We start from the raw sequence: 18,253 nt of genomic DNA, 5'->3' as shown, positions 1-18,253 counted from the left end.
TCCTACTCTTAGCGACCCCATGGACTGCAGCCCACCAGGCTCCTCTGTCCATGGGATTTTCCAGGCAAGAGTACTGGAGTGGGGTGCCGTTGCCTTCTCCGTGGATTTAGCTAAAGCAACTTAAATATGCAAAGAAGAACTAAACTGGACTTCATGAAAATAAAAAACTTTTGTTTATCAACAAGACACCCATAAAGTGAGCACAACCCACAGAAAAAAATAATTACAAATTATATATGTCATAACACTCTAGACAATATAAAGAACTCCTACAATTCAACAACAAAAAGACATACAACCAAACTTTTTAAAAGACAAAGGACTTGAAAATACGTTTCTCTAAAGCAGATAATGGTCGGTAACACACGAAAAGGTGCTTAACACCCTCAAGTCCTTAGGGAAATCAAAACCACAATGAGACACCACTTCAAAGTTATTAGAATGAATATAATGGGAAAAAAGAAGCAAGGATGAGGAGAAATTGGACCTCATGCATTACTACTGAAAAATGTAATATGGTGTGGGTACTGTAGAAAACAGTTCGGTGGTTTCTGAAAAAGTTAAGGATTAAATTACCAACTGACCCAACAATTCTACTCCTGGTATATGAACCCAAAGAATTTGAAAAGGCTCAAACAGATGCATGTATACCAATGTTCATAGCAACATTATTCACAACAGCCAAAAATGGGAAAAAAAAAAAAAAACATGTCTATCAACAGATGAATGGATAAGCAAATTATCCATATTTTGCCTGGATATACAGATAAATGGATAAGCAAATGTTGTAGAGTCACACAACAATGTTACTCAGCCATGAAAACAAATGAAGTTCTGACACATGCTACAATATGGATGAACCTTGAAAACATTATGTTAAGTGAAATAAGCCAGAGACAAAAAAACAAGTGTGATACGATTAAATATGTAGTTTTTGTCTCGATGAATTTGCTTATTCTAGGTAAGAGATTATCCAAAGGATGAGGGAAGAAGAAAACATGGTGGTGTGTGAGGGGCGGGGTGGAGATTATAATGGCTACAAAGTTTCTGTTGTTTGGAGTGATGAAAGATCCTGGAAATAGACAGGTAACTGCTTTACAACACTGTGAACATAATACTTAATGCCACTAAATTGTATGCTTACAAAGGGTTAAAATGGTAAATTTTATGTTACATGTATTTTACCACAATTTTAAAAAACAGTAAACACACACACACACACACAAACCACATGAACTGTCTTGGGTCAAAAAGATTGTAACATGTTAACAACATCACTTGGAAGGAAAAAAAAAAGGCATCCCCTCTTACCTTTAAGAACCTTGTCAGTTTAAGACGAATCATCTGTTCAAGGTTCACAATTTGAGCTTCAATTCTCTTCACTGCAAAGTTTTCAGAATCTGAATGATGCTCAAGTATCAAAAACAGAAAATCAAATTCCTTAATAAAATGAAGGAACATCCGTAGTTTTTCCTAGGAAGAGCAATTTTATATAACTGTTGGATACAATTCTTCACCTTTTATATGCAAGAATGAAACATAAGGATAACTGTCAAATTTTCAAAAAATCAAATAGATAACCTATGAAATGAAAAATCTGACAATTAAAAGTGCTATCTTGTAAAATTACAGTAAAGATTAGTAAATGAATGGCCAGCACAATTATAAATTAATTGCTACTGGCACAGAGACACTTCTTCATCTTGAGACACATAAAAGAAAATGGTCCCATTCTGCACAGCCTTCTTCCCCAAGAAAGAACCGTGACTCAACAAAACCACATTTTAACAACATGAAGATTTTGTTATTATAAATTTTGAAACAAAATGGAGGAATTTTCACATAATATTTATAACCTTCAAAGTACAATATTAATACATGTCTGTCAGTTAGAAATAACAGCAGTTTGTTAGGCTACAGAGTTTAACATAAAACCAATTTACAAATGTGAAAAGCAGTAGTGGTCCAATATTCACCATTACACATGAATCTGTTTCTTCCAGAAATTTTTTTAAAAATTAAAACTTTAGTATCATGAAATATTAAAATAACACCCCAAACATGCCACAATCACTATTCACAAATAAAGTTAAAATGAAACATACAAAAATTCACTTAATACTGTTAAATAACAATAAACTACAAGATTTCCTGAACAGAAATGGTAGGACCCTGAATGTTTTACAGTGAATGTCAGGAAAATGAATTAAGTTATGACTCTTTTCATGATATATAAGCCCCAAATTTACATGACCATTTCAAAATATAGCAGTTAAGATTTGCAGTTGGTAAAGATGCACTAAACAAATAGTCCTTAAAAGTGAACACAAATGCTTAAAACACTGTTACCAACATCAAGGTGTATTTATGATATTCAAAAAGATGCATATTTAAAACTGTAATATTTACTATCTCTGGTAAACAGATAATACCTAGAATGCTTTAAAACAATCTTCCAAGTTCTCATTTCTCTCATTTGTTATTTATCATGGCTCATTTCAAACACATATTACATCTTTCAGCTGATTCCAAGTGAATGCTATTAAAACACACACACATACACATCTCTCAAATGAAATAAATTGTTCCCCATTAAAGAATCATCCAATCTAATTTTTAAAAGAATTGTATTTAAGACAAATAAACAAAACAAGATCCCTCATGTTTGACTGGACTTGTATGGTTTAACTAAATTAAAGCACAATGTAAAACAGGTTAAGTGTATTAGTATACAAATATCCAATAATATGCAGTAAATATTTCTAAAATGAGGAAAGGTAAAAATAAATAATTGTGGTACTTTAATTTACTGGTATGTAATTCGAGATCCCCAAAGTGTCAGGTATTCACTTGCTTGAATCAACTTCTGCATCACATGCTTTCCTAAACATAATGTGCTTATTGATTTCTTAGCTACTCTATTTGCCAATGTTCAATAAAAAATTATATAGCATGAATGTAAGAGTGTTCAAGTTGGCTCACTTATTTTACTGTTAAGCAAAGCTAAATTTACATTCCAGGAAACAATGCAGTTTAATTTTAAAAACAAACAAAAAATGCAGCAGTAAAACAATTTATGAGGAGAAACAGATGCATTCACATATAATAAAGCCACTGCAACTTCTTCAGGCATCAACTGTTGTGTTAAATAAACAGACAGTAGTTATTTAGCAGCAATGATTCCGCAATAAATAATGCACTGTGTTTCTCAGTCCTGCACAAAAATTGCAGCTATAGTTACATCAACAGCTGTAACCTACTGGCTCTAATGGCAGAGAAGACCTTAAAACCAACTGTACAAAAAAATTGTCACACTGTGACAACAAATATAAAAACAATTTGTAGGTCTGAAATAAAAAGACTCCACTGTGAAGAGGACAGTGTAGACAAACGAAGATTCCAAGTCCACCAAAAGAAATAATTGCCTTCAGATATGAGTCCTTGATTGGTAAGAAAGGCTGGGGGCTGGGCTTGAAACCATGTTATCAGACTTAAAAGAGCATGCTCTGTCTTCTGTTCTTCGCATGTCCTAAAATATAAAGTCATTTTATGAGGCAGTTCAAGGTTCAGTTTTATCCCACATACAGTATTTGGTGACTCTATGAAGCTAATGTTCCCACCAGCAAAAGCTAATTCCATGGTAAGAGTGATCAGCTCTGTCTTAAAGGACCCTCTTGTTGATGGGGTCAGTCTACAGCTTCTATGCTTCGAAGTGATGAACCTGATGACTAGGGGAGCACAGATGTGTCTTCTGCCTCAGGTGCCAGGGGTGGCGTGTCAGTGATCAAGCCAGGTCACTTGTAAGAGGTCTCTGTGCCATCTGCAGCTTTCAGGATCCCTGATTGGACTGAGTCAGATTCTCTCTGAAGAATTACTGAGCTGCCCACATCATAGAGAAAAGTGAGTATGTGCAATGCTAAACATACACCGTTGTGGAATGCACTGTACATTGGTTTTTACATAATTTTACTGATCAATTTATAAACCAAAAACTTGGTTCCACACAATATTTCATGAACGACATGTGAAATGGTTTATGACAAACACACCTGTCTCTGGATAAGAAGAATTTCGAAAACCGGGGTCCTTTTGCAATTGAATCTCTTTCAAACTGAATATTGATACACCTAAAATGCATAGACAAAAAAATAGCAGATGAAAGCCTATCATTAAAGCAAATATAATCCAACTAGACACAAAACATCTAAATTATATACTGAGTGAATGTGAAACATTTATACTACATTTACAAGGTTAGAGCCCCACTGAAGTATTTCTCTTTTGTTCCAAGGTTTTGAGAAGAAAACCAAGCCAAATAATCTCCCCTCAGAACCTTTCTCCTCCAATCTGGCTTTAAATCAGGCTGTGTGTGTGTGTTTCTCTGAGGAGAATGTACACTGTTTATTTCTAGGGCTTACTGAGGTTGGGAGACTTCATCAAAATGTATTACTCAGTTTTATTCTATCCTTTATCCATTTGTCTTATGATGGCAGTGAAGGTCCAATCCTCAAACTATCTTGAGAATTTTACAGAAAAACAAGAAATAGGTTTGTGCACCTTTCCTGCAACTCAAACTTTAAAACTTGATATTATTAGTAATAATGAAATGTACATAGCATCTTAAAAAATACTTGTAATTCATCTTTCTCATTTCCATCTCTGCCACAGAGGTAGTCTTTCATTATAAAATATCCTTTAAGTTCTAAGTGAAAAGTCATGAGGAGTCTTGATTCCAATTAGAAAACCATTGTCTAGTAAATGAAAATGGGAAATTAATGAAAGCTTTTGGTAGCTCATTTCCAAAATATTCTCTTAATTCCCCACTCACCTTGCTCAGTTTTAAAGTAAAATATTGGGGTAATTTTTAAGAATGTTCTGAGTAAAATCAAGCAGTTACCTCAGGCATAAGAAATCAGCTATTTTAATGACAATATGCTCACCTCTGTCATGGGGATAGTTAAGTCAGAGTGAACACAGTTAAGGAAAACCATCTTCATGTCTTAAAAAGGAAATTTACTTTCATGAGAAAACTAATGTTTTGGCTGTGTTTCATTACGACTTGCTTGAAATCCATTTTTAACAACTCTGAATAAAAAGTAATTTAGATTGGGCCTAATGACAATGTCTATCATTGGATGGCATTTTCCAGCTTAAGTCCAGTAAGACTAATGACCCACATAGAAGTGCTACTGATTTCTTAAGAGTCGTAGCAACATGCTCAGTGTTAAAAGAAATAAATTAAAACAGGTAAATAAGACATATGCCTCCCTTCAAGGATTTCTGATCTAATTACAAAAAGACCAGAATTTTAGGCTTAAAAAGCAATAGTCCCTTCCTAAACTCCTAATTCACCCCAGTCTCCAAACCTGGATAAAAATAATGGGGATGGAAGGACACACTCTAGAATTTCTCTTACTTTCAGGTAAAGCATGTATTCTTGGTCCCAGACTTCGAAAGTACACATGTTTCATGGCCTCTTCTGCTGAAACCCTTTTCTTAGATTCATACTGTGAAAAACCAAAAAAGCGGCTTCATTAATTTTTTTCTCTAAATACTGGAAAAAGCATGTGTGAGGGGTAGGGGACACACACATAAATTAGCATTTAAATGTTTAGAGCTACCGTTAGCTTGATTACTTAATACTTAATAAAAATTACTTATTTTTAAGAACCAATTTACTATGCTCTAAATTGAGTTACTACTGAGCTTATGTAGCAATGATCCCAACTACAAATTTCCAAAACAAACCTGGATCTTAACTAAAGATTAAGATTTCTTATATTTTCTGAAGTGATGGGGAAAAAAGCAAAATATCTGACCTATGGTGTTACTTTTCTTCATGAACAACAAAGGATTATTAGAATGTAACTAATACCTTTAAGAAAGATATTATTAAATTATCTATTCAATACCCATTTCCCCTTCTTCCTTCATGAGATAATGTAGATTTAAGGCATTCATGCTTCCAACTCTGACATAAGAATCATGACTGTTCTAAGTTAGGCTAATTATGGCAATCCAGCTCCCCAATTCTCAGCCTCTCTTACAATCAACATTCTAGCTATATGAAGATTTCGGAGACATAGGAAGAAGTCTTTAGAGGGGTTTTGGAAAAGCCTTTGCTTTGCAGATACAAGAGGACTAATGTGACTGACACACTCTTATCTTCTCTGTCGTTTCTGCTCTGAATGCAGATATGGATGGATTTGGAGGTACAACAGCCTATAGAGCGTAGGTATAAGGAAAAAAGAAAGCGAACATAAGAAAACATGAACTGCAGAGAACATGGCCTTGACACAGTTGATCATTGCCAGCAGCTAACTATCTCAGTGAAGGGAATATGCTATGCACATTTTTTAATGTTTTTTTTTCTGTTTCTACATAGTCTGGTGGAGAATCACCAAGAAAGTCGACGGACAACAACAGCAATTAGCAACTATCTCTTTGGCTTCTATGATCGTCAATAATCACCAAAAATAAGCTTTTAAAAAAAAATATTCCCTTCACCTCAGACTGTTCTTGTTCTGGGTTACAAGGAGAGACCCAGACACACTAGGAGAAACCATATTTTTTCACCTAAGCACATGCCTTAAGCATGCTAGATACTAGCATAAATAATCTTATTTATGAGAGGGATATTACTGATCCCATTCTATAGATGAAAAAACTAAGGCTCAGAGAAGTTACCATACCATTTAATGACTATAAAAAAGATGTAACTTACCTGAAGAAATTTTGTTATCAACTCAATTCCTTCAGAGTCTAACCTAAAAACAAGGAAGGACAAGTAACAATTTATTTATTAATCTTAGCTGATAGCAACTTTCTAAATAAAACTATTTTCCAAGTGTTTTCATCTGCTAAATTCAACTGCCCTAAAATAGCACACTTTGCTGCTTTTCAAACAGATTCAAATATGTTTTATCCTTAAGATTTATCGTGCCACTTGTTTAAGAAGAAATCACAAGTAACTGGGCATCAACTCAAAATTTCAATATTCAAGAGGAAATTAGATTACTAAAATGATAGAATTTTTAAAAATCACTATTTTATCTCTAAACAAAATAACCTGTATTATTGAAAAAAACTTTAGTAAACTAGATCTGTTTTCACAGTGTTCTAGTGAAGGCAAGAGTACAACAGCATCATTTCGTATTATACAGGTGAAAACACAAAAGTAAAAGACCTCCAAATTTATCACTGTGGTTCAAGATAAACAGAGATGAATCACTCAACAAATTTTTACAGGACAATATGCTAAAGATTGGGTACTAGAAGCTATAAAGTTCAATTTAAATATGCCTCAATAATTTCATAAAACTTTATTTAAAAGGGATACAAAACCAATGACATAATCAATAAAGACAAAAAATTGTAAGGATGGAATTAATAAAACAGGAGTAGAGGATTTAGGGGTTATCTTAAAGAGATAACTTCTTGATCAGAAGTCACAAGTCACAAATTCTATCATGCACTGATATTCACTGGCAAAAAGCACAATTACGGAAACTGCCTCCTCTCCCTCCCATCTTAAGTGCTCTTAGTAGGAACTGTGGATGCTGTGGCCTAGAGATTCTCCAGAGTCTCCTAATCCTTTGCAGTCTGCCATTCTGACAAACACTCGGAACTCTGTGGCTACAAATAAAGTGGAAGTTGCTCAGTCGTGTCCGACTCTGTGACTGCATGGACTATACAGTCCATGGAATTCTCCAGGCCAGAATACTGAAGTGGGTAGCCTTTCCCTTCTCCAGGGGATCTTCCCGACCCAGGAATTGAACCAGGGTCACCTGCACTGCAGGCGGATTCTTTACCAACTGAGTTATCAGGCTACAGATAAGGTAGGTGCTAAGCTCATGAAGAATCTGCTTTAAAGAGCTGCAACTTTTTACCCTGGACATTACAACAGCAAGCAATATATATATGACAAAAATAGGATTTATGCTTTTATGCTAAAAGTCTAACACGTTATATTATTCTTCCTTCTTAGGAAGTCTACTTAGAATGTTACCAGTTAGTTTAGTGACAAGGCTATCAAATCACATAAACATTTTCAAAATAATTTTGGCACCAGAATGATCTTACTAATCGTCCCTATCTTGAGAATAAATGGAACTAGAGTGAGTATGTTATGTTGTGAGCAATGTGAATGGCTTTTGATTAAAACAGATATTTGCCTAATTTGGTATCTTGGTGCCCTTTTCACATCTATTTTTTTCTTAAGGAAAGATGAAAAAATACAAAGGGGGTTAGTGATTCTAACGTTACTTACAGAAATGTAATACATTCCGTAAGTAAAAACATTCTCACTCAAATTTAAATGGGAGTCTTAGATGGATCTGAGGTAGGTCTGTAATTGGATGGGCAACATATAGGATATGAAGGGTCAGAAAGTTCATATTCTTCAAATACAAATTATCATTAACACTGGCCAAAATTATGTTGGGTCATCCTGTATAAGAGCCAAGATTTTGCCTATAACATTCCTAAGTAAACACAGAATGTGTGTGCTCAGTTGTGTCCAACACTTTGTGACCCCATGGTCTTTGTAGCCTGCCAGGCTCCTCTGTCCATAGGATTTCCAAGGTAAGAATACTGGAGTGGGTTGCCACTTCCTCCTCCAGGGGATCTTTCTGACCCTGAGACTGAAACCCGTGTCTCTTACATCTCCTGCAATGGCAGGTGGATTCCTTACCACTACACCACCTGGGAAGCCCAAAATATAGAATAATTGTATAAAAAAAATAAATTTCATCATGGTCTTCACAGTTCTGAATAGGGCATATATCAATGTTTTCCTTCTGGGAAAAGGAACAACCTACATAAACCCTAGAATTATATAATATATATATATTCTATGCTCTTTTTATTTATAGTTCAATTCTGTGGACTTACATAGTTTGGTGATTCTTGGTCACTGAATTATAAAATTAATTTGACATAGGAAGAAATTAAATTCTAAAATATTTAAGAATTGTGTACGTATATCAAGTATTTTTCCTGAATCCTTACCATGACAAATGGTTCAAGAGACTAAAAAGAAAAACAAAAGAGAGAGAGAGACTAAAAAGAATTTAAAAAAAAATAGTGTGTTCCCACCTTCACGTAAAGAGAGAAAAAAAAATACCTGGGTGCGTGGTTAATTAGAGGCTGTGGTTTATATTTTGGAAAGTTGTAGTTCTTGAACTCATCATTTGAAGAAACACCTGGCCAATTTTCCTGAGATGGAGTTCCTGAATTTAAAAATATATATACTTATATAGAAATTTTTATACAGGCAAATATATATAGGCAGAACAAAAGTGTCTTAAATAACAATTTATATTTAGTAGATAATCTGTTTCAACTAAAATTAGAATGACACAAACAGTAAACATACAGACTTTTTTTTCAGACTAAGCAAAGATTCCACAAAAATGATGCCTAATTGACATCTAAGCTAAAATATTTCCTAATAATGTGCTAAAAGTCAATTTTCAATAATATTTCTCTTCTGTTTTTTCATAGAATCATTATTGCACAGGTAGAAATCAGTAAATAAAAAGCAGAAGTTATCTAGAAGGATCTTTATCTTAACATGCAAATTATAATTCTTATAACAGCTATTTATGTTAGTCTCAGTATCAAATTTATAAATATATATTTGAAAGATGTAGTCATATCCAGCTACTCAATTACAGGTAACAAATCACTGAGAAGAGAGTTCTTCTGTTACCTAGCAGTCGGAAAATTAAGTGCAGTTCATCTTCCACAGTTGATCCTGGAAACAGAGGTCTTCCAGAAGCCATTTCAAAGAAAATGCAACCAACACCCCTATAAAATATACCATAAAAAAAAAGATGAGTAATCCATTTATATATTATTAAGCACAAGAGTCTTTTCCCTAAGGCTGCCTCTCTGGAGAATTTTGTACTAGCCTGCTAGAAAATCTGCAGATTTCTTTCAGATATAACTAAACTAACTTGTTAACATTTAGCTTATCATCTTCCATACTTCTATATCCATTTTCCCCACTTAAAATGTCCAGCCCTCTATCTGCATGATCCCTGAAGAATACCACTAACCATAGCTAATAGTGATTTAATGCCTACTATGTGTTAGGCAGTGGTGGTCAGCAGAGAAAGGGAAAAACAAATGATTCAAGATGTTTTTATGTAGGAAGCAGAGACACAGCTCATAGATGTGGGGTAAAGTGAGTGAGAGTGAGTAAGACATAGAGAAATAGAGAGAGAATGTGTTAAGAGAAGGAAGAAAAATGGATAGAGGCTCACTAAATAGATACTGTCTTCACCTGTGTGAAGACATGAGTTTAAGATAGGAGTCCTTGCTTTAAAGACTCACAACCTAGCAATTACATATATATATGTGTGTGTGTGTATATATATAAATTAAAATATTATATAGAAGATTAAATAATGGAGCCACTATGGCCAACAGTATGGTAATTCATCAAAAAGTGTAAAATAGAATTGCCATATGATCTAGAAATTCCACTTCTAAGTATATAACCAAAAGAAAAGCAGTATCTCAAAGAGGTATTTGTACACTCATGTCCACAGCAGCACAACAGCCAAAACATGGTAACAACCCAACTGTCCATCAGTGCATGAATCAATAAACAAAATAACATATATGTACAATGATTATTCAGCCTTAAAAATGAAGGAAATTCTGACACATAAAAAAGTCAAGTGTCTATCTTTGCCAGGGGTAAACCTTGATGACATTTATGCTAAGTAAAATAAACCAGTCACAACAAAACAAATATTATATGATTTTACCTATATGAGGTACTTAAAAAGCCAAATTCACAAACCCAGAAAAACGGTGGAGGGAAAGGGAAATGGGGAGTTACTATTTAATAAGTACAGAGTTTCAGTCTGCAAAATGAAAAGAGTTGTGGAGACTGATGATGATGGATGCACAGCACTGTGAATGTACTTAATGGTAAATCTGGCTATATATATATTCCCAAAATTTAAAGAAGCTTTAAAAAGAAATGTTTCACAATACAAATTACATAAATGTTCAACCCAAGACAACAACAAAACAAAGTATATGATTTATCACTACACAAAGAGTACTTGCAGTAAGTGTAAGCACATTTCAAGGGAAAAAATTAGCCATGGGAGGCTAGGTTATAGTCAGGGAGGATTCATGAAAAACTATGTTTTGAAGGCCCTAGGCATAGGCCTTAGTCAGAGAAACAGAGTAGTCATTCAAGACAGGTGAACTGGTATGAATATAAGAGCAAAGCTGGGAAAGCCCAGGTTTATTTATGAAATATAGTTAAGTAGCCATTTGGCTAAATGGAAACATCTACGCTGAATAGTGTGAAGTAAACTGAAAAAGGAAGAGACGTTTCATGAAGATTATTAAATATCAGACTGAAGAGCGATACCTTTTTCTATAACAGGTAGTGAATGGGGAAGCAGCAAATGTGTTTGAATAAAGGAGTGTCATGATCCAAGTGCCAGGTGAGGAAGATTACTACTGTATTTCACTGTTGCAAGATCAACTTAAAGCAAGTGGGTTTTGGTGAATATTAAATGATGATAAAAATAATAATTTTGTACCAGACACTCTTCAAAGTGCTTTATATATATCAGCTCATTTGGTCTTAACATTTTTCACAGAACAGGCTTTTAAAGTAGTTATTGTTATGATTCTCATTTCCTTAAATGAGGAAACTGAGGCACAGGCCAGTAATGTCAAACAGGTTATATAGTTATAAGTGGTAAAATTGGTCTTTAAACCTAGGTGATCCTACTTGCCAGAACTCTTCATCATTGTTTATATTGTCTCTCTTTAAAATAACATCTCCTTAAAGCCAAATACCGGAGAAGGCAATGGCACCCCACTCCAGTACTTTTGCCTAGAAGATCCCATGGACGGAGGAGCCTGGTAGGCTGCAGTCCATGGGGTCGCTAGAGTCGGACACGACTGAGCGACTTCACTTTCCCTTTTCACTTTCATGCACTGCAGAAGGAAATGGCAACCCACTCCAGTGTTCTTGCCTGGAGAATCCCAGGGACGGGGAAGCCTGGTGGGCTGCCGTCTATGGGGTCGCACAGAGTTGGACACGACTGAAGTGACTTAGCAGCAAAGCCAAATACCAATCAGTATGGCTACATTCTTTCAAAATTATAAATGGCAATAACATATGCACATATTTACCACATGTCAATCTGTGTTGAGTACTCTGAGGAACCCAGAAGCACATCAGGTGGCCGGTACCAAAGTGTGACAACTTCATTTGAGTAGGTCTTTGTGGGAACTGACTTGGCTCTGGCTAGTCCTTCACAGGGAAAAGAAAACAATTAAGAAACAGCTAGAATGTATTTCCCAGTTCATATGACCACAACGATTGCAGTCACATGGATGCCTGAGATGGCTACTCTATACCTTTTTGAAGCTTAACAAAATTCGTTTTATGAATTTTTGAGTGTGCATCGTCTTGGGTCAGCAAATCTTCATGTAATTAAACTAAATAATAATAATTCCACAGTCAGGGACTATGTTTCCTTTTACGAGTGAATGCACCTGGTCTCAGTATCTGGGCTAATCTAAACTTAAGATATCTTCCTTCTAGCCATGATTATGCCAAAATTACTTCCTACTTCAAGTTAAATTAATGCAAAACAGGCCAATGATATTAAGATAAACAATTTTATTTCTTACAATTATAGGCTTATTGACTTTTAACCTGATTACAATTTTCATTTGCTGTACCAATTCTTACCAAAAAGCATGAAGTTACTGGTCCACGATCCTGTTAAGTTTTATTAATAATTCCCCTGCAGAAGTTTTTATTTAAAATCTTCTTGGAATAAACTACATTGTCGTTCTGTACTTCTTAAGTTTTACGTTATATAGTTAATATTAAAATACAATGAACCTGTCTTTGGATATTATTAGTTGCTGTAGATAACACGTGCCCTTCCTGTGCCTGTTGAATATGAAATTCACTGATTATCTAGACATAAAGGCAAGAGCTCGCAACTCTCCCTCCTGAGCCACTAGTGTAAGAGTTGCTTTTATTACCCCCATGCCTCCAAATTCTTGTCACCTAAAGAAGTAACTTTTTAAAAGATATCTGAAGAAATATCAATTTTAACATATACTTTATTTCAAACAGGAACTAATTCATCCATAGGCTGTGATTTCTGCTGTGTGTAACTATTATATCTGATTAAAATACTAAGTAAGAAAAATGTCATAGAAGAATAATTCAATACTTTGTTAAACCAGATAGTCATCCAAGTGAAACCAGAATTTTTTATTTTTTAAATCAGGCAGTATTCATAGTATTTTCATTTAGTTTAAGGGCTAAAGGATGTCACTGAAATAACGTTGACATTATTTTATTTAATTACAGATTTTATTCTACCATCCCAACTTGGTAAAATAAATTCAAAATTTTTTGATAATTAGCAAATGGGAGCAACTTTCGGATTCCTCTCCCTGATACACTGCACTGGGTTATGAGGGGAAAAGGACAGGCTTCGCGTTTGCTCTTCCTTTCCATACCACATCAAAGCAACTGCAGCTGTCGTTTCCTCAGGACCTTATTCCTCTCCCTCTGAGAGACTTCTAAACTATGGTACTTGCTCAAACAGGCTTCTGGTTCAGTTCACAATTAGATTTGCAATACTGGCATGAAATGCAATAGACGATAATTTCGTCCAAACCAAATTAACTAAATGTGACATGGTATTATTATATAAGCCATTTTCTATTATTAATGAAAATGTCTATTTATGTGAATACTTGCCTGATCACAGGAAAAGTAGAATTTTCATCTAGATCAACAACAACTTTATACCTCTGGAGATCCCCTGAAAGGGTCTCAGCACGCTTAGGGGACTAGGGACCACTTCTGAGAACCTGTGATATTTAGCATTCACTAATATAACTGACCACCAAAATTTTCAAATATCTTCCAAAAACTTCCAAACTCACATAAAAGCAATCATACAGTGTCAATACTTGTTTTTTCTTTTAAACTTAACCACCTGGAACTATCTATAAATATCTCATACATTCCGTACCAAAATCTGCTAGCTTTAATTCTCCTTTTTCATTAATGAGGAGGTTCTGTGGTTTTAAATCTCGGTGTAACACCTTTCTTCTGTGGCAATATGCCAAACCACGTAGAATTTGGTATAAAAACAGCTATGGAAACAAAAAGCAGTAATTAGTCTTACACATAATAGACATACTTTGGTGTAAGTTATGGCAAACAGAAAAGCAACTGGCCTAGAATAGTCAAACAAAAAAAAAGAACCATCTCCTTTTCCTTACATACTTATCTAAATTTTACAATTCATTATTCTATTTGAGGCATCTTTTTTCAGTGTGAACGAATGAAACTTTCTCTCAGTAGTAATAGTTCACTTGTTACTGAAAATGATTTTAAATAAATGTACCACATAAACTTACAGGTCTACTAATTAGAGGTTTATAGTTTAATTATGAAATTCTCACAAAACAATCAATCTTCTAGCATTACCCAACCCTCCTCCCCTGAAAAAAAACTGATGTGGGACAAAGCCTTTAATGTAAGGCACTGGAGTTGGTGGCTTTATGAACATTTTGAAGTGTCAAAGAGATGGGTGCTGCACAGCTCTGGCAAATTACGTGCTATAAAAATAACCTAAAATAACCTAACCCAGCTTCTATCACCCACCTCCTGGGTACTTTACTTTCAGCACCTCCCACTCAGCCTTCAAAACCTGCTATGATTCAGAAAAGGGATTAAGCACTGTGGAGCTCTGAATGACTCTTGGGAAAAAGCAATTCCTATAAGGCTAATGGTAAACTTTTTTGTTGTGGATTTTGGTGGAAAAGAGAATATGAAAAGCAGAAGGTATTTGATTCTTTGTGGTTAACAAAAAAGAGCCTCAAGTCCACAGCATTCAGGAGTGTACCCTTGGTTTTCTTGGAAGGTGAAAAACAGCATTAGAACTTCGAGAATAAGCCAAGGCAGCAGGTGAACAGTGGGCCAGAAGAAACTGTAATTAGCAGAGCTTCTATACTCTACGTATTTGTGTTTTGAAAACTCTTAAATTACTACTTCCAAATATTCTCATTACTTTTTATGTTTAACAGAGAATAAAATACTTTTCAACTTAATTCTGGCATGCAGACCTGGCTTAAGACAAATAAACTTCTCAAATCTTTGTCAAATTATGATAATTAAGGACAACTTTATTTACAAATTACTGATAGGACTGCAGGAAAAACAACATAAAAGCCATAAGCAGAAGTAAACACAAATGAGATTCACTACACCTTGCCAAATAAAACATAAAATATGATGAGAACAATTCTCACAGAAAATACATGGAAAAGAGACTTAAAACTTAAAGCCCTATTCTAAAATTCCTAGCAATGTGTTATATCCATATATTTTGAACTACTTTTTAGTAAAAGAAACTGGCTCTCCTTTATACCAAACTTAACTATTTATTTTTTTTTTGATGTTTTTTTTTTTACTTTTATTTTATTTTTAAACTTTACAACATTGTAAGTATCTTAAATTTAAAAGTTAGTATCTATAGAACTGGAACTGTCGCAAAACCACAGCTAGGACAACCTATTTCCAGAACAGTCTCATGAACCATAGAGTGAGTTCGGATAAACAGATCTTTGCTAAATTTGGAGTAAATCCAGTCAAAGAAACCTACTGTAAGAACACAACTGTATCAAGGGTTTTTACTTGATCTTACTTCTACTTTTGGGCTTTATCTGGCACAAAGTTTATGTCAAACTTGTCTATCATTACTTGCATCTTTGCCTATTTTTCAGGTAAGAAAACATAATTATTTTACTTTCCCTCCTAATAGTGCAGAATGGTATTTCCAGCCTAGTATTCATAATACCTATGTAGCTTCCTGACCTTACTCACTAATTAGTACCTTCAAAAGTTGTTTTATAATTAAATACCATTCTAAACATGAGGACTTTGCCATTTAAAGGAGGCCCTTTGCAAAATGCACTGTATAATTTTCATTTACCTTAAACATTTGGATTCTGATAAAACAGGCTTGTTGTTTTCTTTCTAAGCAGAATACACCTGTAAATGTTCTATATATATCCAAAAGAACCAATAATACTGTGAAAGGAAATGTCAGAAGACTTTTCTGTTTTGAAGCAGAATAAGGTTAAAAGTTTATTGAAGGGCTAAGCAAGGAAAACAGGTGGCTCCTACTCAAAAACCTCAAATTCCTCCGAAGTACTTATTAAAACTTTTAAAATGAAGTAGTTCTACAAAAAAGGTCTGATTCTAGGAAATACTACAGTACAGCAAACAGAAATTCTGAGTAAATGTGTTCAGACAACAACAGCCTATGTAAAATGCATAACAAAAAATTCCGAAGCAGAATAGTTATGAGACTGGCGTATTTCATTATGTAATGCAGTTTGTCTCTGCTTAAGTGTTTGTCTCTAAAAATTTTAAACGACACAGTAAGCATACCTTTACGTTGTGCATACTCATGATGTTTCCACAGTCATCCATGTACTGTTTTAGATCTTTATCCTGAAAAAATAGAGCACTATGTGATACATAGTTTTCAAAAGGCATGACATTTACTTATTTAGTTTTTAAAAATAAGTTTGCTTTTTAAAATTGAAGTATAGTTGCTTTTCAATGTTGTATTAGTTTCTGGTATACAGAAAAGTGATTCAGTTATACATAGATATTATTGTTTTTTAAAAAAAATTAGTTGTTTTTTGAAGAAAGATACAGAATGTACCACACATAATTAAATGCTAATAATAAGAATGTCCCTGGGGCTGTTAAAAAAATCCAATCTGTGATGTTTTATTATAGCAAAATTAAATACTGAAGTTTTATGAAATGCTTACCAGATACTCAAAGACCAGAGTCAAAGATTTATCTGTATGAACAATGTCATGTAAGGTTACTATATTTGCATGTTTTAGATCCTTTAATAGTGAAACTGCAAAACAGAAAAGAAAGCCAATTATTTAGTCTGTGGTAGCCAGTCTTTTAAAAAACCCTAAGTTTAACATATGAAGGCCCGAATTTAGGAGTCTCTTAAAACAATCCAAAGGAATTTGTAGTAGAAATTTTAAAAGAATTTTTTCTTTTCTTTTATGGTACTGGGTTTGATATTTTTCATACTTCTAAATTTTTCCCTATACTACATTAATACTCTACATAACATCTTTTTTTCGCTCAAATGTTAACTTATCCAGACTGTCCCAAGATATGTTTTCTTCTTCCAAACTGGCTTATCAGTCACCTCAAGCCGTTTTCTGGATAATCCTTTTAAAAAAATGGTACCATTATAAAAATATATTTACATCCTGAATACACTATTTATGGTCAGCTCTTCCCCCATGCACCAATATGTAACATTTCCCAATGCCAAGTATTCGTCTATGACAATGATCTTATGACTTCATACTATTTCATCATAAGCTGTATGATAATATATCTAATTCCTTTTTGTTAAATATTTTAGCTTTAGATATTGCTTCTACCCCCCAGGGCCTCATTTTATTGTATTCTTTTTCCTCAATGAGATGCCATTAGTTGTGATGGCATATTATTTTCCAGTCATGTATTATTTCCGTATCTGAGCTCTTTGTACTTACAAAAAATGAACTCTTATTACATAGCTTTGGTTTTAAAATGTTCTATATAAATTTGATAAAACATTCTGCTCACAAAAAGTACTAATTATACCTTCTCTTATTGCTGTGCAGGGTGCACCTTCTTCATGTTCCAACCGGATCTCTTTCAAGGCCACCAAATTCTCTGTCAATTTACTTCTTCCTTTATATACTGTTGCATAGGTACCCTACAAAATATATTTTGAAAGATACATGAAAGCAGCATGAGTCTATCTATATCATCAATACAAGAAAGAGCCCTACCTAAATTTCTGATTTCTAACCATGTGTTAAATTCCATCTTGCAGAGAAAACTTGACCATGACTGGTTTTGGTTTTCCTACAGCTAAGAGGACTTTCAGTTCCCTGCGCACAGCTTCCCTACTCTTACAACCCTTCAGAGTACTTCAAAAGTAAAAACATAAGGAGAATATTTAATTTAAAAGTATTGTATTAACTACAACTACAATGGTATGTGAAGATTGAGGAAATTAATTAAGCACATTAAGTGAAAACTGAAACTGTAACTAACATGTTATTAAAATTCTACCAATTTTCAGAATCTTTGAATGCTAGAGCTCTCCTTTAAAAACCAAATGTATTTTACAGA

General features: G+C 34.1%; 1 protein-coding gene across 7 annotated transcripts in view; it reads right to left on the bottom strand.

Annotated features, from left to right (window-relative positions):
* CDK17 (cyclin dependent kinase 17) overlaps positions 1 to 18,253 on the bottom strand; it is a 137,189-nt gene that overhangs the window by 25,435 nt on the left and 93,501 nt on the right. For 4 of the 7 annotated variants that reach the window (XR_006550485.1, XR_003108811.2, XR_003108814.2 and 1 more), the window contains exons 7-17: positions 17,717 to 17,831; positions 16,870 to 16,964; positions 16,478 to 16,540; positions 14,049 to 14,172; positions 12,175 to 12,295; positions 9,713 to 9,810; positions 9,125 to 9,230; positions 6,725 to 6,767; positions 5,417 to 5,507; positions 4,050 to 4,127; positions 1,312 to 1,473 (exon numbers count right to left, since the gene is read on the bottom strand). Coding sequence is in view for 3 of the 7 variants with exons in the window: in XM_044941480.1 (XP_044797415.1) it covers positions 3,492 to 3,529; positions 4,050 to 4,127; positions 5,417 to 5,507; positions 6,725 to 6,767; positions 9,125 to 9,230; positions 9,713 to 9,810; positions 12,175 to 12,295; positions 14,049 to 14,172; positions 16,478 to 16,540; positions 16,870 to 16,964; positions 17,717 to 17,831 (972 nt within the window). In the remaining 4 variants the exon portion in view is untranslated. Of the gene's footprint in view, positions 1 to 1,311; positions 1,474 to 1,782; positions 3,880 to 4,049; positions 4,128 to 5,416; positions 5,508 to 6,724; positions 6,768 to 9,124; positions 9,231 to 9,712; positions 9,811 to 12,174; positions 12,296 to 14,048; positions 14,173 to 16,477; positions 16,541 to 16,869; positions 16,965 to 17,716; positions 17,832 to 18,253 lie in introns of those variants that run through there. The other 3 variants (XM_044941480.1, XM_006073544.3, XM_006073546.3) reach the window with 2 other exon arrangements.

This window comes from Bubalus bubalis, chromosome 4 (assembly GCF_019923935.1).
Source record: "Bubalus bubalis isolate 160015118507 breed Murrah chromosome 4, NDDB_SH_1, whole genome shotgun sequence".
Classification (NCBI taxonomy): domain Eukaryota; kingdom Metazoa; phylum Chordata; class Mammalia; order Artiodactyla; family Bovidae; genus Bubalus; species Bubalus bubalis.
Note: the sequence above shows the minus strand (reverse complement) of the source record. Positions and strands in the feature narration are given on the sequence as shown.